The following is a 22264-nucleotide window of genomic DNA, read 5'->3' as shown; positions in this document are numbered from 1 at the left end:
GGAGCAGGTGGGCGCCATAGCTGTCCCCTCCCTCCAGTAACAGGTGCACATTCTTCGGAGGCCAGTCACTTCCCCTGTGCTGGCCCTGCTGACTGTCCAGGCGGCTCTCTGAGGCAAGTCTGTTGAGCTGCTCGGCCAGGCTATGACCCCAGGGCTGCTGCTGCTGCTGTTGCTGGGGACTTCAGGGGTGCCACTCGCCCGGGGTAAGTCTGGGCCTCAATAATTTCACGACGACAGTCCAGGATCCGTGGCTGACCACCATGACTTCACTCAATGCTCTTGGTCCTCCAGGCATCAGTGATCTGGAGGCAGAGAGTCAGCTCCGGGACAAACTTTTCTCTGGTTATGACCCCTCGGTGCGGCCAGCTCAGAAGGTGGGGGACCGTGTGGAGGTCAGCATTGGCCTGAGCCTGGCACAACTCATCAGCCTGGTGAGGTTCCACAAGGGTAACTGTGGTCAGGCCTATGGGCCACTAGGGGTGCGTGGCTTAAGGCCTTAAGGCAGGGACCTTGGGGGTGCAAATGCCTGCTGGCGAGTCGGGTGATGCCAGGCTGATAAAGGGATTGATGAGATATGTGGGCGAGACTTGGGCAGGTCAAAGAAAGAGCAGAGAGGGTCTCCAGGTCCCGTGGTTAGCACCTCCAGTAGTGTTGTGGCTGATGGACTGGGACTGAAGAAGGACTTGAAAGTTAGGGTCATAGCTGGGCGGGGCTTGGTGCCGGACCTTGTGCAAAAATGTAGAGTTTAGTGAACATCCAGTTGTGCAAAGGGCCCCCAAGGGAGCTGAGGGAAGACTGGGCTGAGTGTGGACGGGTGATGGCATCTTCAGGCAACTGAGTCAAGCCAACTTGAAGCTTCTGAAACGGAAACAGGGCTTAAGCAAATATAGCTCCTAGGGGTGGGGCTTGGATCTTAAACTCCTCTTGGGGAGTTTTCCAGGGAGAGCTTAACCATGGAGCCCTCTTCTCCCCACTCATAAAATTTAACCTTATTTTTTTTTTCCTTTCAGAACGAAAAGGATGAAGAGATGAGCACAAAGGTGTACTTAGATCTGGTAAGGAGACCCTGCGAGGTGGAAAGGCGTCCTGCCGCCCCTTTGGGACAATTTGATTGAATATCCTACACATTTGGACTTTTTTTCTTTTGCATCGTGACCTCAAAAAATAGACTCTAAGAGGCCGGAGCGATAGCACAGTGGCAGGGCATTTGCCTTGCACGCAGCCAACACAGGATGGACACTGGTTCAAATCCCGGCATCCCTTATGATCCCCTGAGCCTGCCAGGAGTGACTTCCGAGTGCAGATCCAGGAGTAACTCCTGAGCGCCGCTGGGTGTGACCCAAAACAAACAAACAAACAAAATAGACTTTAAAACTAAAACAAGGGGCTGGAGATATAGTACAGCAGATAGGTCACTTGCCTGGCATGAGGCCTTCTTTCTTTCTCCTTCTTTTCTTCCTTCCTTCCTTCTTTCCTTCTTTCCTTCCTTCCTTCCTTCCTTTCCTTCCTTCCTTCTTTCTCTCTCTTTCTTTCTTTCTTCTTTCTTTCTTTCTTTCTTTCTTTCTTTCTTTCTTTCTTTCTTTCTTTCTTTCTTTCTTTCTTTCTTTCTTTCTTTCTTTCTTTCTTTCTTTCTTTCTCTTTCATTTTTTTCGGCCACACCTGATGGCACTCAGGGATTACTCCTAGTTCTGTGCTCAGAAATCACTCCTGGCAGGTTTGGGCAATCATATGGGATGCCGGGGATCAAAATGTAGGTGCATCCTGGGTCAGCCACATGCAAGGCAAATGCCCTACTGCTGTGCTATTGCTCCAGCCCCACGTTTTTTATTTTTCATACCTCTCATGCATTTACTTAATTTTGGGGAAAATTTTCAGCCACTCTGGACAGTGACTGGGGCTACTCCAGGTTCTCTGCTTGTAGGGGGTTGCTCCAAAGTGAGGGACAGAACCCAGATCTGCCACATGCAATACAAATGCCTTAACCCTTGTACTAAGTCTCTAGACTCCCATTTAAATTTGGGTGGACAGAGTGACAGCACAGAGGGTAGGATGTTTGCCTTGCAAATAACCTGCTCTGGTTTGATTCCTGGCATCCCATATGGTTCTCTAAGCCTGCCAGCAATAATTTCTGAGTGCAGAACCACAAGTAACCCCTGAGCACCCCTGTATGTAGCTTAAAACTAAAAAAGATAACTTAAAAAAAGTGTTTATAAAGTACAGATGTTGAGGCCGGAGCTGACCTAGGATGGACCTGGGTTCAATCCCCAGAGTCCCTTATGGTCCCCCAAAGCCAGGAGCAGTTTCTGAGTACATAGCCAGGAGTAACCCCTAAGTACATGTGTTTTGTTTTTAGTTTTGTTTTGTTTTTCCTTGTTTTGGTTTTTGGCCATGCTATTTTTGGGGGGGACCACACCCAGTGACACTCAGGGGTTACTCCTGGTTGTGCCCTCAGAAATCGCTCCTGGCTTGGGGGACCATATGGGACGCTGGGGGATCGAACTGCGGTCCATCCTAGTTAGCCTAGAGCAAGGAAAACACCTTACTGCCTCCACCAACGCTCTGACCCCTTTGATCATGCTTAATTTTGTTTTCTTCTCCCTGCCCTGCTTAAAATGGTTAACACTGGAAATAATATGTTTTAACACAGGAGCAATAATGCTATGGGTAGGGCATGTGACAAACCCAGACTAGATCCCCAACTGACCAAATGATCTCCGAAGCCAACCAGGAGTGACCCCTGAGTGCAGAGCTAGGAATAAACCTGGAACATCGCTTTGTGTGACAACCAAACAAACAAAATCTTTTTTTGGGGGGTCACACCTGGCAGTGCTCAGGGGTTACTCCTGGATGTCTGCTCAGAAATAGCTCCTGGCAGGCACAGGGGACCATATGGGACGCCGGGATTCAAACCAACCACCTTAGGTCCTGGGTCCACTGCTTGCAAGGCAAGTGCCTCTGTGCTATCTGTCTGGACCCTGAACAAAAGTTTTAACATCAACTGAGGCCACTATTTGGGGTACCATACAGAGGGGAGAAGAAATCAGATGGTCAGATCCCAGCTAGTACAGGTGGATCTTGAATCAGAACCGCCCAAATAAGGCCAGAGAGATAGCATAGCAGTAGGGCGTTTGCCTTGCAAGCAGCCAACTGGGAGGGACCCAGTTCGATTTCCAGCATCCCATATGGTCCCCCAGCCTGCCCGGGGAGATTTCTGAGTGCAGAGCCAGGAGTAACCCCTGAGCACTGCCAGGTGTGGCCAATCAATCAATCAAGTTTAAAAAAATTAAAAAAAGGGCCCGGAGAGATAGCGCAGCGGCGTTTGCCTTGCAAGCAGCCGATCCAGGACCATAGGTGGTTGGTTTGAATCCCGGTGTCCCATATGGTCCCCCGTGCCTGCCAGGAGCTATTTCTGAGCAGACAGCCAGGAGTAACCCCTGAGCACCGCCAGGTGTGGCCCAAAAACCAAAAAAAAAAAAAAAAAAAAAAATTAAAAAAAAAAAAGAACCACCCAGATGTATACTGTTGGGCTCCCTCACTCTCCTTTCTCAGACTTCCTGCAGGTACCTCAGTGTCCTTCAGCCTAGGACAGCTCCTCGTCTCTGCTTTCCTAGGAGTGGACAGACTATAGACTCAGCTGGGACCCGGAGCAGCACGAGGGCATCGCTTCCCTCCGCCTTCCAGCCCCTTCTGTGTGGCTTCCAGATGTGGTCCTCCTGAACAAGTAGGATTTCCCCAAAGGCTGGGCCTGGGGTGGACCCTCTGCGGGGGGGGGGGGGCTTGGTCCTAGATGGAGAAGATTTCTTTCCTGCAGCAACGACGGGAACTTTGACGTGGCTCTGGACATTAACGTCGTGGTGTCCCCTGATGGGTCCGTGCGCTGGCAGCCCCCAGGAGTCTACCGAAGTAGCTGCAGCATCCAGGTCTCCCCCTGCCTTCTCCTGAGAAGCTAAAGACACTCTTAGAAACCCTTTTCTCTCTGACAGTCTTGACTCTCAGCATTACCATTGCATTTCTATGATCTCTCATTACCCCCCAATCTCTTTTGCCCTTCTAACTTTTTTTTGGTTTTATTTTGGGGTCACACCCAGAGGCACTGAGGGGTTACTCCTGGGTCTGCCCTCAGAAGTTGCTCCTGGCAGACTTGGGGGACCATATGGGATGCCAGGATTCAAACTGGGGTCTGTACTGTGTTGGCTGCGTGCCAAGCAAACAAATGCCTTACCACTGTGCTATCCCTCTGGACCTAACCCTTCTAACCTTTGATTGAAGTTCCATCTCTTCTGTACACTTTATTTTCAGCCTTCCTAAATGACCCAGCCCCTTCATTTTCCAATATTATCAAATTTTCCCCTTAGAATCTTCCCAGTCCTCTGTACATCCCTGTAGACTTTCTTTTGCTTATCCTTGTCTCCTTGGTGTTCCCTTATCCTCTGGTCCCTCTCTGCCCTACGACCTCCCCAGTAACTGCCAAACTCCTTCAGGCCTAATCTGGCAGCTCTAGTGATTCATTATTATTTATTATTTCATTATTTATTTATTTATTTTCATGTTTGGACCACACCCAGCAGTGCTCAGGAGTTACTCCTGGCTCTGTACTCAGGAATCATTTCTGGTGGGCATGGGGGACCATATGGGATGCCAGGGATCAAATCTACATTGGCTGCATGCAAGGCAAGCATCCCGCCCACTGTGCTTTAGCTCCCGCCCCTATTTTCTTTTTTTTTTTTTTTTTTTGGTTTTTGGGCCACACCCGTTTGACGCTCAGGGGTTACTCCTGGCTATGCGCTCAGAAATCACCCCTGGCTTGGGGGACCATATGGGACACCGGGGGATCGAACCGCGGTCCATCCGCTTGCAAGGCAGACACCTAACGTGTAGCGCCACCTTCCCGGGCCCCCGCCCCTATTTTATTGATTTTGGGGCCACACCTGGCAGTGCTCAAGGGCTATTCTGGGTTCTGCACTCTGGAATAACTCCCAGTGGGCGTGGACTCTATGGGATGCTGAGGGTTGAACCCGGGTCAGCTGCATGCAAGGCAAGTACCTTACCTTTCTCCTATCCCTCCAGTCTTGCCAGTGACTGTCCTATCTATGCAGGTCACCTACTTTCCCTTCGACTGGCAGAACTGTACTATGGTGTTCAGTTCCTACAGCTATGATAGTTCAGAAGTCAGTCTGCAGACTGGCTTTGGTCCTGATGGGCAAGAGCGACAGGAAATCCACTTGCACGAAGGGACCTTCATTGGTGAGTGGGCAGGACACCTACAACCATCCCTCCTCGCCCCTCTTCTCAGACTGATGTATCTACTATAACCCTGTGGTGCCAACAAGATAGGTATTTATAGATGTGGAAATTGAGGTGTGTTCAAATTTATTGGAGATAGTCTTTAGAGTCCAGTGTCCCTGTTAGTTCCTTATCACATCACCCCTCACTCTATATAAATATATAAATAAATAATATATAAATATGTGCATATTTTTGGGGGGTTTTGGGTCACACCTGATACCTGAACAGAGCTGGAAGTAAGTCCTGAGCACAATAGTGTATGCTTTGTTTTTTTGTTTTGGGGTCACACCCAGCAGCGTTCAGGGGTTCCTCCTAGCTCTACGCTCCGAAATCGCTCCTGGCAGGCTTGGGGGACCCTATGGGATGCCGGGATTCGAACCACTGTCCTTCTGCATGCAAGGCAAACACCCTACCTCCATGCTATCTCTTCAGCCTCTCCCTCACTACTCTAGGATGTGGCAGAGCCAGTCATTCCTGCCCCCCATGGATAGGCTCCCCATCGATGTTCCCTTCTCTTGCTCTCTCCCCTTTATCTCCAGAGAACGGCCAGTGGGAGATTATCCACAAACCGTCTCGGCTGGTCCAGCGTGTGGTGACCGCCAGGGGAGGGGGCAAAGAGCAGAATCAAGAAGTCGTCTTCTACCTCATAATCCGCCGGAAGCCTCTCTTCTACCTGGTCAACGTCATTGCTCCCTGTATCCTCATTACCCTCCTGGCCATCATTGTCTTCTACCTGCCACCAGATGCAGGTGAGGGGGAACTGCCTTCTCCACCCAACCCATCTTCATTCCCTCTCTGCTTTAATTCAGGCAAGGTTTGCCTGCTCACAAGCTATTGTTTGGCAGTCTCATGCGTGCTTTTCCTTTAGCCAGAGTCTTTCCATTTGGGTACAGGTTTTTCCCTCCTGTCTCAGATTCTACCTCCCCTGGTTACCTACTTTTTTTTTTTTTTTTTCTATTTTTGTGACACATCTCGTGGTGCTCAGGGTTACTCCTGGCTCTGCACTCAGAAACCACTCCTGGCAGGCTTTGGGGATTATATGGGATGCCAGAGATCGAACCCAGGTCGGCCACATGCAAGGCAAATGCCCTACCTCCATGCTATCTCTCCAGCCTATCTATTTTTCTTTTATTCTCTTTACCTTGTAACTGTGCTATCACTCTAGCACCCCTATTTTTTTTTATCACACCCGGCAGTGCTCAAGGGTTCCTCCTGGCTCTACACTCAGAAATCCCTCCTGGCAGGCTCAGGGGACCATATGGGATGCCGGGATTCGAACCAAAGTCCTTCTGCATGCAAGGCAAATGCCCTACCTCCATGCTATCTCTCCAGCCTATCTATTTTTCTTTTATTCTCTTTACCTTGTAACTTCAGAACTCTTTCCTTTAGATTCCTAGTTTCTTGTAGGCCAAAGGAATAGTGCAACACTTAAAGCACTTACCTCGTATACAACACAATCCAATTAGATCCGTGGCACAGCCGATATTCCCTTAGTACCTCCACAAGTGACCCACTGGAAAGAGTCAGGAGTAGCCTCTGGTATGTCCACGTGTGGCCTGCCCCCTAAAAATAAAACACCATGCACTCTTTGGAACCTTCCATCTCTTGGCTAGCAAACTCCAAAGTTGAAACAACTTTCCCTTTCCAAATCACTTACATCCTTCTTTCTCTACTTCACAGAGTCCTTTAACCACCTCTCTTCCTAGAAATAATTGCTAACAGTTCTCTATGAAACAGCCTAATAAATTAAAAGGGTGTCTTAGGCAAATTTCTTTTTTTTTTTGGTTTTTGGGTCACAGCCGGCATTGCTCAGGGGTTACTCCTGGCTGTCTGCTCAGAAATAGCTCCTGGCAGGCACGGGGGACCATATGGGACACCGGGATTCGAACCAACCACCTTTGGTCCTGGATCGGCTGCTTGCAAGGCAAACGCTGCTGTGCTATCTCTCCGGGCCCGGGCAAATTTCTTAATCTCTATGTATCTCAGTTTCCTGGTCGAGGAATGGAGACAATCATTTTTACTAACTAGAAAAGCTTATTTTGAGGATTGAGTTAAGAGAACTATGCATGGGGGCCAGAGAGATAGCATGGAGGTAAGGCGTTTGCCTTGCATGCAGAAGGACGGTAGTTCAAATCCCGGCATCCCATATGGTCCCCCGAGCCTGCCAGGAGTAACCCCTGAGCAATGCTGGGTGTGACCCCAAAACAAAATAAAACAAAACAAAACAAAATAATGCCTGCCAGAGTGGTGACACAAGTGATAAGGCATTTGCCTTGCAGGCGGCTAACCTAGGAAAGACATTGGTTTGATTCCCTCCTCACCCCCCAAAATGTCCCCCAAGTCAGGGATAATTTCTGAGCTCATAGCCAGGAGTAACCTCTGAGTATCACTGGGTGTGGCCCAAAAACGAAAAACAAACAAACAAAAAAAACTATGCCTATACATTGTTCATTTTATTTAAGTACTAACATACTCTGCTATTTTTGAGGACTTGTTTTGAGGTTATACAATTTTTGGGGGGGTCACACCCGGCAATGCTCAGGGGTTACTCCTGGCTCCATGCTCAGAAATTGCTCCTGGCAGACACGGGGGGTGGGGGTGGGGGCATATGGGACGCTGGGATTCGAACCAATGACCTTCTGCATGAAAGGCGAATGCCTTACCTCCATGCTATCTCTCCGGCCCAAGGTTATACAATTAATATTAACTAAATGATAATCTCCACAAATGCTTTTTTTGAGATAATATGGATTTGTCTCCCATGTTATAGAGGAGAAAGAAATAGGCTAAGACCATTTATGTTTGGTTGTTGAGCCACACTGTATAGTGCCCAGAGGCTCCTCCCAGCTCTCTGCTTGGTAACCATTCCCAGGGTTATTCGGGGGACCACCTATTGAAGAGGGTCAACTGCATGCCAGGCAATTGCTTTAACTCCTATGCATACTCTCTCCCCAGCCCAGGCTAAGAGAGTTTAAGTTATTTGGGTGACATTACACAAAGACATTACACAAAGATTGCCATTCCAATCTGGGTTGCTATCAATCAGTATGACTCAGGGAATTGATTTTCACAGAGCCAGAAATAAGCCCTGAGAACAGCTGGATGTGGCCCAACTCCTGAGCCCTCTCTTCTCCCAATAATTAAAATAAAAGCCATCATCGTACACAGCTTTAAAAATGCCCTACTGGAGGGCCAGAACGATAACACAGCAGTAGGGCGTTTGCCTTGCACGCGGCAGATCCAGGATGAACCTTGGTTCCATCCCCAGCATCCCATATGGTCCCCCTAGCCAGGAGCAATCCTGAGCGCATAGCCAGAAGTAACCCCTGAGCGTCACAGGGTGTGGCCCAAAAAGCAAAACAAACAAGCAAACAAAAAATTCCCTACTGGGGCTGGAAATGTAGTAATAGCTTGTAGTACACTTGCCTTGCATGTGGCCTGACTGGGCTTAATCCCTAGCACCCCATATGATTTCCCGAGTTGCCTAAGAGTGATCCCTGAATGCAGTCAGAAATAAAATGCTGAGAACCACCAGGTGTCAGCACAACATTTAAAAATAAATTAAAATCTGGGCCGGGCGGTGGCGCTGGAGGTAAGGTGCCTGCCTTGCTTGCGCTAGCTTGGACGGACCGCGGTTCGATCCCCCGGCGTCCCATATGGTCCCCCAAGCCAGGAGCAACTTCTGATCGCATAGCCAGGAGTAACCCCTGAGCGTTACCGGGTGTGGCCCAAAAACCAAAATAAATAAATAAATAAATTAATTAAAATCTAAAAATAAGGGGGCCGGAGAGATAGCATGGAGGTAAGGCATTTGCCTTTCATGCAGGAGGTCATCGGTTTGAATCCCGGCGCCCCATATGGTCCCCTGTGCCTGCCAGGAGCAATTTCTGAGCCTGGAGCCAGGAATAACCCCTGAGCACTGCCAGGTGTGACCCAAAAACCAAAAAAAAAAAAAAATCTAAAAATAAAAACCTTGGTGGGTGGGGTGAGTGATAGTGCAGTGAGTAGGACATACAGCATACAGCTGACCTGGGTTCCATCCCCATCCTTGACATCCATATGGTCTCCCAAGCCTTCCAGGAGTAGCTTCTGAGTGCAGAACCAAGTGCTATAGTATGTAGGTAGGGTGGGTAGGGTGCTTGCCTTGCACGTGGCTTACCAGGAGTGACTGAAAACTGCCAGTAGCTCAAAAACAAACAAATAAACAAGCAATAATAATAATAACAGTTGTGGGGTGTTGGGTCACACCAGCAGTGTTTAGGGGTTACTCCTGGCTCTGTGCTCAGAAATCACTCCTGTTAGGATTGGGAGTCCATTTAGGATGATGGGGATTGAACCTGGTCTACCATGTGCAAGGCAAATGCTACGCTATCACTCTGGCCCCACCAACAATTTTTTTAATTAAAAAAAAAAAGAAAGACGGGGTAGGAAAGATAGCATGGAGGCATGGTATGTGCCTTGCATGCAGAAGGACAGTGGTTCGAATCCTGTCATCCTATATGGTCCCCTGAGCCTGCCAGGAGCGATTTCTGAGCGGAGAGCCAGGAGTAACCTTTGAGCACTGCCAGGTGTGACCCAAAAATAAAAACAAACAAACAAACAAACAAAAAAAGCAGAAAGCTAAAAAGGAGCCAGAGTGATAGCATGGGTAGGACATTTGTCTTTCACGCAGTCGACCCAGGTTTGATCCAGGCATTCCATATGTATGTATGGTCCCTGAGCCTGCTAGGAGCACTTTCTGAGCACAGGAGTAACCCCAGAGCACCACCAAGTATAAATATAAAAATATAAAAAGACAGGGTTAGAGTGATGCACATCAGGTAAGGCATTTGCCTTGCATGTTGTCGAGCCAGATTTCATCCCTAGCATCCCAGATGGTACCCCACGCCTGCTAGGATTAATTTCTGAGCACAGAGCCATAAGTTACCAGGCGTGGCCCAGAAACAAACAAACAAACAAACAAACAAACAAAAAAAGATTCCTTGAGTATAGCTATCCTACGTTCAAAGCCTGGCACTATGTATGGAGTAATCCATGAGCACAGAGCCTGGAGTTGTTGGCACTGATCATATTCAGATGTCCCCCCAAAACAAACAAAAAATGATACTAGAGGGGCCAGAGCAGTGGCACAAGCGGTAGGGAGTTTGCCTTGCACATGCTAACCTAGGACAGACCGCAGTTCAATATCTAGGCATCCCATATGGTCCCCCAAGCCAGTAGCGATTTCTAAGTGCATAGCCAGGAATGACCCCCCAAGCATCACCGGGTGTGACCCAAAAACCAAAAAAAAAATAATAATATGGGGGTTTGAAGAGATCATTCAGGGAATAAGGTGTTTGTCTTGCATCCTGGCACCATATTTGGTTCCTCCAAGCACCACCAGTGATCTTTGAGCACAGAAGCTGCCTGAGTAAGCCCTGACACTACAAAGTGTGGCAAACCCCTAAATATAATAGATTGCCAGTGAATGAGTCATTAAACAGAAAATACTAGTCAATATTTAGTTGTTTTATCTGGTGTATACCTGGAGGTGCTCAGGGGTGGCTCCAGCAGTATTTAGGAGATCATGCATATATGGTATTAAACTCATGCCTCCTACATTCAAAGCATCTCTAAACCTTTGAGTTCTCTCTTCCTTCTCATAGTCAAGATTTGAACAAGGAAGAAGAGGTGAGAGAGGGGCTGGAGAGATAGCACAGCAGTCGGGTGTATATGGTCCCCCGAGCCTGCCAGGGCGATTTCTGAGCACAGAGCCAGGAGTAAAACCTGAGCGCCACCGGGTGTGACCCCCCCCAAAAAAAAAAAAAGAGGTGAGAGAAAAATGACCTTGGCAGATATCTAGGGGAGAATGTGCCAGAAAGAATTTAGGAGATGCAAGTCCGGGGACATGGGCCACTGTTAGATATCATGTCTCACAGTGTAAGGGTTCAAACCTAGGATCATAACAAAATAATCAGCAAATGTAAAAACCCTGCATGTGCCTTGTATATTTAAAGAATAGCTAATGTGGGGCTAGAGAGGAGAGATAGTACAGTGGGTAGAGCATTTGATCCAATCTAACTTGGGTTGGGTCCCGACATATATAATATTCCTATAACAATGCCAGGAGTCATTCCTGAGCGTACAGTCAGAAGTAAGCTGGAGCACCTGCAGGTGTGACCTGAAAGCAAAAAAGAAATAGACAGTGGAATTGAATGAAATAAGAGAAAATAGTAAGAGAGCCACTTTGTTGTTGTTGTTGTTGTTGTTGTTGTTGTTTTGGGCCATGCCCGGTGATGCTCAGGGGTTATTTCTGGCAATGTGGTCAGAAATTGCTCCTGACTTGGGGGACCACATGGGATGCCGGGGATCGAACTGTGGTTCATTCTGGGTCAACTGCATGCAAGGCTGAGCTATCACTCCTGCCCCTAAGAGAGCCACTTCTGAACTTGTTTCCTTCCTATCTCCCTGCACCCTGTCCTACTGGTTGACCATCCAGTTTTGTACTGTGTACAAAACTCCATTTATAAAATTTTCACGTGACCTCTTGGAACATCCTGGGAACCCAGGTCCCAGATTGAGGGACATTAGTGTAAAGGATAGTAAGAATTTGTTATTTTTAGTGCTTCTTTTTTTTATTTTTATTAAATTTATTTAAAGAAAATGCATCACATAGTTGACATACTGATCAGAATACATTTGTTTCAAGATGATCAAAAGCAAAGTTACTTAAAAAATAGAAAGAGGGGCCGGGCGGTGGCGCTGGAGGTAAGGTAAGCCTTACCTGCGCTAGCCTAGGAGACGGACCGCGGTTCGATCCCCCGGCGTCCCATATGGTCCCCCAAGCCAGGAGCGACTTCTGAGCGCATAGCCAGGAGTAACCCCTGAGCGTCACCGGGTGTGGCCCAAAAACCAAAAAAAAAAAAAAAAAAAAATAGAAAGAAGGGGCCAGAGAGATAGCACAGCAGTAGGGCATTTGCCTTGCATGCAGAAGGACGGTGGTTCAAATCCCAGCATTCCATATGGTCCTCCAAGTCTGCCAGGAGCGATTTCTGAGTGTAGAGCCAGGAGTAGCCCCTGGGCACTGCCTGGTGTGACCCCCCCCAAAAAAAAAAAAACAGAAAGAAACACTAAAGAGATGGAAGAGAAAGGAAAGAAGAAAAACTTCAGTAGTAAAGATATATATATATATATATATATATATATATATATATATATATATATATATATATATATATATATATATATTGGGTCACACCCAGCAACACTCAGGGGTTCCTCCTGGCTCTACACTCAGAAATCACTCCTGGCAGGCTTGGGGGACTATATGGGATGCTGGGATTCCAACCACAACCTTCTGCATGCAAAGCAAATGCTTTACCTCCATGCTATTTCTCCAGCCCCAGTAACAAGTATATTTTTGAAAATTATTGAAAAATTTGGGTTTCTATGATGGAAAGCCACTGCAAAGTTTAGAGAAAAGGAATAATAGGACCTGCTTAACATTTTATTTTACTTATATATATTAATTTTGTGGTACCAGAAATTAATCGCATCTATAGGATATTTATTCTTTATTTTTCTTCCTCACTAGTCTATAGGTTTGGAGGTCCAGCCCTAGCACTGGGGAATCGAACTCAGAGCTTTACCTATCTTAGACCTGTGCTCTTGCTTTACATTTTATTTTATTTATAAAATTAATTTTGTTGGGGCTGGAGAGATAGCATGGAGGTAAGGCGTTTGCCTTTCATGCAAGAGGTCATCGGTTCGAATCCCAGCGTCCCATATGGTCCCCCGTGCCTGCCAGGAGCAATTTCTGAGCATGGAGCCAGGAGTAACCCCTGAGCACTGCCGGGTGTGACCCAAAAACCACAAAAAAAAAAAAAAAAAAAACTATATAAAAAAATTAATTTTGTTTATTTTGGGGGGGGCACATCCTGCTCTTTACTTGGAGTTCATTCTGGAAGGGCTCAGGAAACCCTGAGAACCCATAGGACACTAAGGATTAAACCTCAGTTGACGCCTGCCAGACATGCTCCTTATTCCTTGTATTATCTCTCCAGTCCCCTGCTTTACTTTTTTTGGGGGGTATGTCTATTTGTGCTCTGTACTTACTTTTGGTCCTGAGTTCAGGGGTCACTCTTGGTTGGGTTGGGGGACTTTATAGAGTGCTAGGGTTTGAACCCTGGTCAGCTGTGTACAAGACAAGCACCTTACTTTATTATCCATCCCCTTGCTTCACATTTTATTTATTTATTTATTTATTTATTTATTTATTTATTTATTTATTTGCCTCATTCCTAGAGTGTTGTACCAGAGATCAAGCCTGGGTTGGCCACGTACAAGACAAGTGCCCAACCCACTGTACTATCACTCCAGCCCCTGCCTTACATTTTAACAGAATAAATTTATTTGTTCTGTTTAAAAAGTTAGCAAGGTAGCAAAGAATTAAATAACTTTTTATAATAACTTAGCAATGGTTTGGATCAGGGTGGAAGTGGTTAATATGGTAAGTCACAAATTTTAGGATATATTTTGAGAGAATAGCTGGACTGGAGAGATGGAACAGCTGGTAAGCACTTGCCTGGCACACAATCAACCCGAGTTCAGTCTCTGGAGTCCCATATGGTCCCTGGTGCCTACCAGGGATAACTCTTGCATACAGAGCCAGGAGTAACCCCTGAACATAGCTAGGTGTGGTTCTTCCATCTTAAAAAATAAAGTAGAGAGGCCAGAGTGATAGCACTGCGGATAGGATGTTTGCCTCACACATGGATAACCCTGGTTCCATGCCCAGCATTCCATATGGTCACCCAAGCCTGCCAGGAGTAACCCTAGAGTTACTGTAACCCAGGAGTGCTGCTGAGTGTGTCACAAAAACAAAAAGCAAACAAACAAAAAATAGAAAGTGGAGTGAATATAGTTAGCTATTGATTAAATATGATATGAGAGAAATACTACTGAAAATAATGCATAGGATTTTGGTCTAAGATATAACAAAGATGGAACTGTCATTTCTGAAATCGGGGAGACAATGGAAGAAGTTGATGGAGAGGAAATTGGTTTTATTGTGTCAAGTTTGAGATGTCTGTTGAACACTTGTATATTTGAGAGATCGAATGAGCAAATCTTTGAGTCTAGAGTTGAGACTGTAAAAAAATAAGTCCAGGCTGGAGGTATGATTGTGGGGTCATACTCATGTAGTTGAGTCTTCAAAATGGGTGGAAAAGTCTACTATGGAGGTTGCATTCTGTAACATCTCAATCCTGTGCTCTTCTCTCTGCTCCGGGCCCTCCAGGAGAGAAGATGGGACTTTCGATCTTTGCCTTGCTGACCCTGACTGTGTTCTTATTGCTGCTGGCAGACAAAGTACCTGAGACCTCGCTGTCTGTCCCCATCATTATTAAGTACCTGATGTTTACTATGATCCTTGTTACCTTTTCAGTCATCCTTAGCGTCTTAGTCCTCAACTTGCATCACCGCTCTCCCCACACTCACCAAATGCCCCTTTGGGTGTATCAGGTAAGAGTTCCAAACTGTATTACTCTCAATCTTAGTATTTGTCTTTTTTTTTTTTTTTTTTGGGCCACACCCGGTAACGCTCAGGGGTTACTCCTGGCTATGTGCTCAGAAGTTGCTCCTGGCTTGGGGGACCATATGGGATACCGGGGGATCGAACCGCGGTCCGTCCAAGGCTAGCGCAGGCAAGGCAGGCACCTTACCTTTAGCGCCACCGCCCGGCCCCAGTATTTGGCTTTTTTTTCCAGGTATCTTTCTTCCCTCCAAACAATTTCAATCTTCGTTTTACAGACTTAAAAGAGAACTCCAATTGCTAATAAAGTATTTGAGTATTAGGACCAATTGGGTGTTAAAATTCGGTGCAAGTTTTTTGTTTTGTTTTGTTTTGGTTTTTGGGTCACACCCAGCAGTGCTCAGGGGTCACTCCTGGCTCTGTGCTCAGAAATCGCTCCTGGCAGGCTCAGGGAACCATATGGGATGCCGGGATATGAACCACCATCCTTCTGTGTCTAAGGCAAACACTTTACTGCTGTGCTATCTCTCTGGTCCCACAAGTTTACATTTTCATCATCATAATTTTTTTTGTTTTGTTTTTGGGTCACACCCAGTGGCGCTCAGGGTTACTGCTGGCTCTGTGCTCAGAAATCACTCCTGGCAGGCATGGGCGACCATATGGGATGCCAGGATCTGAACCACTATCCCTCTGCATGCAAGGCAAACAACCTACCTCCATACTATCTCTTCAGCCCATCATGATGATGATTTTTTAGATCTCCATACTATCATCAATTCTTCCTGTCATGGGTTTCAGGAAAACCTAGGACTAGATGCTATCAAGGTGGAAGCCCCCTGTTGGACTCTTTTCAGTCAAGAAATTGTTTTTGTTTGTTTGGGGTCCATAACCAGCTGTGCTCAGAGCTTATTATTGGTGGTATGTGGAAGACCAGATGTGACGTCTGACATTTAAACTGGGATCAGTCACACACAAGACAAGCACTTTAACTCCTGTACCATCTCTCTGGCCCATTCACCCATGTGAGGGCTCTTGAAATAGTGTGGCTGAGGGCCTGGAGAGATAGCACAGTGGCGTTTGCCTTGCAAACAGCCGATCCAGGACCAAAGGTGGTTGGTTCGAATCCCGGTGTCCCATATGGTCCCCCGTGCCTGCTAGGAGCTATTTCTTTTTTTTTTTTGGTTTTTGGGCCACACCCGGTGACGCTCAGGGGTTACTCCTGGCTATGCGCTCCTGGCTTGGGGGACCATATGGGACGCCGGGGGATCGAACCGCGGTCCGTCCTAGGCTAGCGCAGGTAAGGCAGGCACCTTACCTTTAGCGCCACCGCCCGGCCCCCTAGGAGCTATTTCTGAGCAGACAGCCAGGAGTAACCCCTGAGCACCGCCGGGTGTGACCCCCCCAAAAAAAAAAAAGAAATAGTGTGGCTGCTTTTCCTTAGTATGCACATATAGCAGGTACAGAGAGAAAGGGGAGTTGGAGTGGTTGACTGCTTCCATTCTAGTCTGAAAGCATTCGACCCCTCTCAAAACCTGCCTCTTCCACTCTGCAGATCTTCATCCAAAAACTCCCTCGGTACCTCGGGCTGAAGAGGCCCAAATCTGAGAAAGACCAGATGACAGAACCGCCTTCCCTCATTCTCAAGGATCTTCCAGGAAGTGACTGGGGCTGGCGCACAGATGAATATTTCATCCGGAAGCCACCAAATGATTTTCTTTTCCCCAAACCTAACAGGTAGGTAATACTTACTCTTTGTTTCCCACAGAGAGGCAGAACTCCAATTCCCAGAATGATATGCACAGGCCCGAGACCTAATCCCTTGCAAGATGCTGTTCTTGAGCATCATGGAAATCGTAGTCATTTTTTTTCTTGTTTTAGTTTTGGGGCACACGCAGCAGTACTCAGGGGTTACTCTTGGCTCTGCACTCAGAAATCACTCCTGGCAGGCTCAGCGACGGGATGCTAGGGATTGAACCCGGGTCAGCTGCATGCAAGGCAAACAACCTACCCACTGTGCTATTGCTCTGGCCCTCAAGAATTGTCATTCTTCTGCTGACCACTTTGCAGAAATAGGTGGGAACTAAGTTTAGAGGATTGGGAGGAAGAAAGGTGGAGAGATTCTGAAGAAAGGTGGAGAGATCATGGCTGACGGGAGAACCTTAAGAAATCTCTTGGGTTTCTCCCTCACCTGGTAGGATGAGATCAGGAAGAGTTAGATCAAGTATAGAACACTGATGTGGGTTGGGTTTGGGGCCTAGGCCCAACTAACTAGCTAAACTCCTCTCAGGTTCCAGCCTGAACTTCCTGGCCCTGAGAGGAGGCGATGCATCGATATCCCTACCCGGGCTGCAGGCCTGCCTCCTGAGCTACTGGAAGTTGTCTCTTCCATCAGCTTCATCGCCAGACAGCTGCAGGAACAGGAAGATCAGGATGCGGTAAATGTCGCACCTAAAAAACTCAAGTTCTGCTCCTAGCACTCCTTATTTTTGGGGGGTGGGCAGGGTGGGCCATACCCAGAGATGTCCAGGAGTTCCTCCTAGCTCTGCACACAGGAATTACTCCTGATGGTGCTCGTGGGACCCTAGGGGCCAGGGATTGAACCCTGGGTTGGCTGTGTGCAAGATAAGCATTCTAACAGCTGTGCTATCACTCTAGTCCCCTAGCAATCTATTCTCTGCCAGTTGGCTTCAGTTGGCCCAGCGCTGTTTTCAGACTAGTAATTTATTCATTCCTTGCCCACAGTTTAGTGGGCTTTGTTCTGCAACTCATCCTCAAGGTAGAACTGCGGTTGGGGACCAGGGTGGGGTACAGTGCTTTGGAGGCTGCCTCTCCTGAGGTCTGGAACTAGTGCCCTCTGCCTACCCCCAGCTGACGGAGGACTGGCAATTTGTGGCCATGGTAGTGGACCGTCTCTTCCTGTGGATCTTCATCATCTTCACGAGTGTCGGGACGCTGGTCATTTTCTTGGATGCCACCTACCACTTGCCCCCCGAGAACCCCTTTCCTTGAGTTTGGGAGACCTGGGGCTTAGCCCTCAGCCAGTTGATTGAAGAGTTAAGCAGCAGGTCCCGATTCCTAGCACTTTCTGCTTTTTATTACATTTTGGGCCACGTCAGGTGGTGCTTAGGGGTTACTCCTGCTCTGCACTCAAGACCACTCCTGGTGGGCTTGGGGCACCATGCAGGATGCCAGGGGGGCAGATCTGGGTTGGCTGCCTGCAAGGCAAAGGCCTCATGCACTATACTGTCTCTCTGTCCCTACTTTCTGCTCAGGAAGAATCAAGTCCTCTCATCTCTAGAGGAGAGGGTCAAAGTGGGACTAAGAATCTAGGCCTTGGGCTCACGTAAAATGTGCTATCAGTTTATTGCTTGGTGTCATGAATAAATTCCTTTAGGTATCAGCATCCAAACCCCAATAAAATGGAACAAAGATAAGGTCCACTTACAGCAGAATTCATGATCATTCTTGGGCCTGCAGCGTGCAAAGCATGCGTTGAGCTAGCTCTCTGACCCCTACATTGTAAATTTTTATCCAGGGAGGAGCTGTGTCTTATATGAGTTGAAAGTGAATTTTTTTTCTTGAAGAAAATATGCATAATAAATAGAGTAATGTTTATGATCGACAAATGGTATATATATTTTTGGGGGTTTCACCTTTCTGGTTTTGTAATTTTTTGGGGGGGTTTGAGCCACACCTGGCAGTGCTTTAAGTTTACTGCTGGGAAATAGCTCCTGACTTGGGGGACCGCGTGGGATGCTGGAAATCAAACCCGTGTCCGTCCTGGGTCAGCCACTTGCAAGGCCTTACCACTGTGATACCACTCCAGCTCTGTGACTTTGTAGTTGTTTTTTTTTTTTTTTGGGGGGGGGGCATGATGGCTCTACACTCACTCCTGGCAGGGCATAGGGGGCCTAAATGGGGTGCCGGGAATTGAACTGGGTCAGTCACATGCAAGGAAGTGCCCTACTTGCTATATTATCTGTGTATCCTCCCACCACAGATTTATCTGTTTCTTCCCAATTTGGAGAAAGAGTTGACTTGATACATTTATTTTGGTTTTGGTGCCACATTCTGCAATGCTCAGGGATTAATTTCTAGCTCTGTGCTCGAAAAACACTTCCAGCGGGGCTTGTGGAACCATATGAGGTCGGAATAGAAACCATGTTGGCCATGTGCAAGAGATAAAACCCACTGTATTTTCTCTCCTTTATTTGGGGGGGGGAGGGTGAAAGGTAACACCAGGCAGTACCCAGAGTTTATTCCTGGCTTTGCACTCAGGGGTCACTCCAAGTGGACTTGAGGGACTGTCTGGGGTGCCAGGGATCAAACCTAGGTTAGCTAAAGGTAAGGCAAGTGCCTTACTCACTGTACCCTGGCCCAGTGTGCTCAGGGATCACTTCTGGTGGTGTTTAGTGGTCCCTATTTGATGCTGGGGACTTAACCCAATTCAGCCACATGCAAGGTTAGCATGCTTCTCACTGTGCACTGGACCTGTGTTAAAGCTGGGCTATTCAGAAAAAGGAAGATCTTGTGTCCAGTAGGCTGTATAAACTTGATTGTGTTTTTTTTTCTTTGTGGGAGGGGTGTGGGTTTCACACACGGCAGTGGCTCAAGGCTTACTCCTGGTTATGTTCAGGGATCACTCCAGGGAACTTGGGGGGACCACATGGGGAACAAACTCAGAATGGCGCTGTGCAAGGCAAGCAACCTACCCACCCACCGTACCATCTCTCTTGACCCAATTGCACTAAATTTTCTGCCTGGAGCTAATTCCAGGGTAGGCCAGGGTAGACAGCTTGAACATAACGACAGAAGCAATTAAGTACCCAGGGCCCCCCCAAAAAACCTTTGTTTCTATTCATTTCTTTGGGGTTGTCCTAAGACGAGGAATGGCATAGTAATTTCCAGATTCCTGCAGGACGTTAGCATGTTCCCTGTCCAATCAAATCCATCAGACACACAAAAAAATTGCACTGGTGTCCCATTGTGGAGCACAGTTTTGTCTTGTTGGTTTATTGGCCTAGAGAGTTGGACAAACACAAATGTGGAGATAAATACTTGTCAGCTTCTCTAACTTTGGGTCTTCACTACGTATAGAGCTAGAGTCTGTGGAATTCTAAATCTTGTGTGCTGGGGGCACAGAACTAGTGGCCTTCTCACTCCACCATCACCCTTCTTCGCAAGGAACATGGGGGAAAGAGTATTAACAAGATTGGATTTTTTTTTCCCAAAGAAATTGCAGAACTCCACATTTCTAACATCTGAAACTTACAGTATCCAATCCCTCAGCTCAAATACATATATTTTAATCTCCATTTTTGCTACAATCGCATGTTGCCCAGCACCGCCAAATTTCAGAAGCTATTTTCCTATATTTTCAAAGAAGTTAATTTCTACCATTTCAGCTCTCCCCAAATGTTTGATGTCCAAGGTTTTGGAACTTTGACCCATTCTGACATTCAAATTCTCTGGTCCATTCCCACCACTTCCATCTCCCGCACAATTTTACCTCAGAGAAGTGCAGAGGAAAGAAATAAGGGAATAGTCATTGCATCCACCCCTACCCCCACCTCCAAGGCCTTCCTCAGTTTCTTTCATGGTTCCACTGTGTATATATACGCTCATATATACACATATATATGTTGTATGTAGATATATACGTATTCTTTATTATGTATTTTCCGCAGTTTTTCTAAAGTGCCAGAGACAAGATTTGTGGGATTTTTTTTTTTAGTGATTTTTTTTTTCATTTTCCCGTTTTAAACTTCTACCCTCCCCCTTAAAAATTGGAACTTGGTACATTCAGTAGGAAACTCTTCACTCAAGACTGTGGCCAAGACCAAGAAAAGTGCAAAGAGGCAGAGGAGGAATGGAAGAGCAGCACTCCTCCAAGTTAACATTCAGGGAGCCTGTGGAAAACCAACTCCATCCTATCCTATTGGCTAGGAGGGCGAGAGGTAGGAGGACGCTCCTCCGTTTCCTCCTAGCTCACTTCCCTCCAATAGCTGTCACCTCGCCCTCTCAGCATTTGTCCAGCAGGGAGCCATCTCAGGCCCCAGAAAACAATAGCTGAGGGGAAAGTTGCCAGTAGGGGGCACACCCAGCAGTGCTCAGAATTTCCTCTTGGTTCTGTGCTCAGGGATCATTCCTGGTGGGCTTGGGGGAACCACAGGAGATTCCAGGGGTTAGATCCAGGCCGGAGGGTGTGCAAGGCAAGCACCCTACCTGTCATACTCGCTCCAAAAGTTGCTGTTTTTATTCTAGCAACTTTTCCCCCTTTTAAACGTGCATTCCTCAGATTCCTGTTTTTCAAATTTGCACCCTCCAAATGGCTCCCCCACTTTGTGACTTTTGCTTTTGAGTGTAGGTGGAAGTATCCATTCAATTCTAGAGTGGGGAAGCCTAGATATGAGAAACAGGAGCAAACATTTATCTCCCCCAGTGGAAGAAAAAAAAAAACAGGGACCCCTGACGAGGGTTGACTAGTGCAAATTCGGGCTTAGGGACTACTAAGGTCCCTGTACTCCATCCCTTGACTGGGATCTTGGGTGTGGGAAGTTGAGTCAAAGATGGGGTGTAAGGTGCTATTTTGGAGGGAATGTTGGTGGGGAGCCCACCAAGGGAGCTTTTTGGCCCCCCAAAACCATCTGGAGCTACTGGTGAGTAGCGTGACACGGAGGAAGATGCGGAAAAGGTAAGGATGGGAAGCCATGTGCAAATCTTGGGCTTACCCACCCATTCGACCTCTTTGTTTGTCTGGCTATTTGGTCTAGTCTGAAAGAAAGCACAGTAACCCTTCCTCACCTCTTCCTTCCCCATTCCATAAGGAGCTTCTTCCTGAACCCCAACTGGTCTAGTCCAGAAGTGGCCATTCGCAGAGGCAGGAAAGGTAATCTGCTCATCTCTTTAGCCTTGAAAGAATCTGGGGCTCGTGGATGTGTTGACCAAGATGGGTTAAGGTCGGTGCTGCCCTGGACTGGGAAAGTAGTTGGGCATGGAGCAAGGGTATATTCCTCTCACAACATGACCCTGACCTGGATTGGGAAAGGGAGGCCTTCTCCAGAGTCTAGGACTTCGGAAGAGAAATATGGAAGATTCGAAGGCATCAAGCCAAGACATGGCGTCTCACTGTGAAGGAAACAGTGACACAGAAGCCCACACTTAGGAAGGAAGAGATCCAGAGTCAGACACGGTGGGCGTCAGGTATCACAATGGTCTGGTCCAGGCCCTGGGCCACAAAGACTGGAATGTGCTAGAAAGCATTTGGGAAGAGCTTAGAGAAAGCTTCAGCAGGAGGAAGGTCGTCGGGTGAGAGATGGTTTCCCCCTAAGTTGATGGATGGTGGTGGCGGAGGTGTTAAACATTCAGAGCTGGTGGGGGCTGCGAGTCTCTAGTTATCTAAGTATATTGCTCAGTTGCCCCAAGGGCGAAGAAGGGGCAGGGGTGGCCCTGCCCCTCACGGAGGCC

At 47.4% G+C, this 22264-nt stretch overlaps 1 protein-coding gene across 1 annotated transcript; it reads left to right on the top strand.

Moving 5' to 3' along the window:
• Positions 1-142: 142 nt before the first annotated feature.
• CHRNB1 (cholinergic receptor nicotinic beta 1 subunit) lies at positions 143-17814 on the top strand. The gene is made up of 11 exons (XM_049766167.1): positions 143-203; positions 292-431; positions 1011-1055; positions 3612-3721; positions 3812-3920; positions 5097-5244; positions 5826-6035; positions 14564-14787; positions 16350-16531; positions 17085-17232; positions 17666-17814. The coding sequence occupies exons 1-11, from the start codon at positions 143-145 to the stop codon at positions 17804-17806; spliced, it is 1518 nt and encodes a 505-aa protein (XP_049622124.1). The 3' UTR covers positions 17807-17814.
• The last annotated feature ends 4450 nt before the right edge of the window (positions 17815-22264 follow it).

Source organism: Suncus etruscus, chromosome 20 (genome assembly GCF_024139225.1).
Source record: "Suncus etruscus isolate mSunEtr1 chromosome 20, mSunEtr1.pri.cur, whole genome shotgun sequence".
Taxonomy (NCBI): domain Eukaryota; kingdom Metazoa; phylum Chordata; class Mammalia; order Eulipotyphla; family Soricidae; genus Suncus; species Suncus etruscus.
This window is presented reverse-complemented; position numbering and strand designations above follow the sequence as displayed.

Excerpts from the sequence above, each read along its gene's own strand:
- CHRNB1 (XM_049766167.1), top strand. The coding sequence starts at position 143 with ATGACCCCAGGGCTGCTGCTGCTGCTGTTGCTGGGGACTTCAGGGGTG. Across the intron at positions 3,722-3,811 it reads GATGTGGTCCTCCTGAACAA|CAACGACGGGAACTTTGACG; the intron begins GTAGGATTTCCC and ends TCTTTCCTGCAG. Across the intron at positions 17,233-17,665 it reads AACAGGAAGATCAGGATGCG|CTGACGGAGGACTGGCAATT; the intron begins GTAAATGTCGCA and ends GCCTACCCCCAG.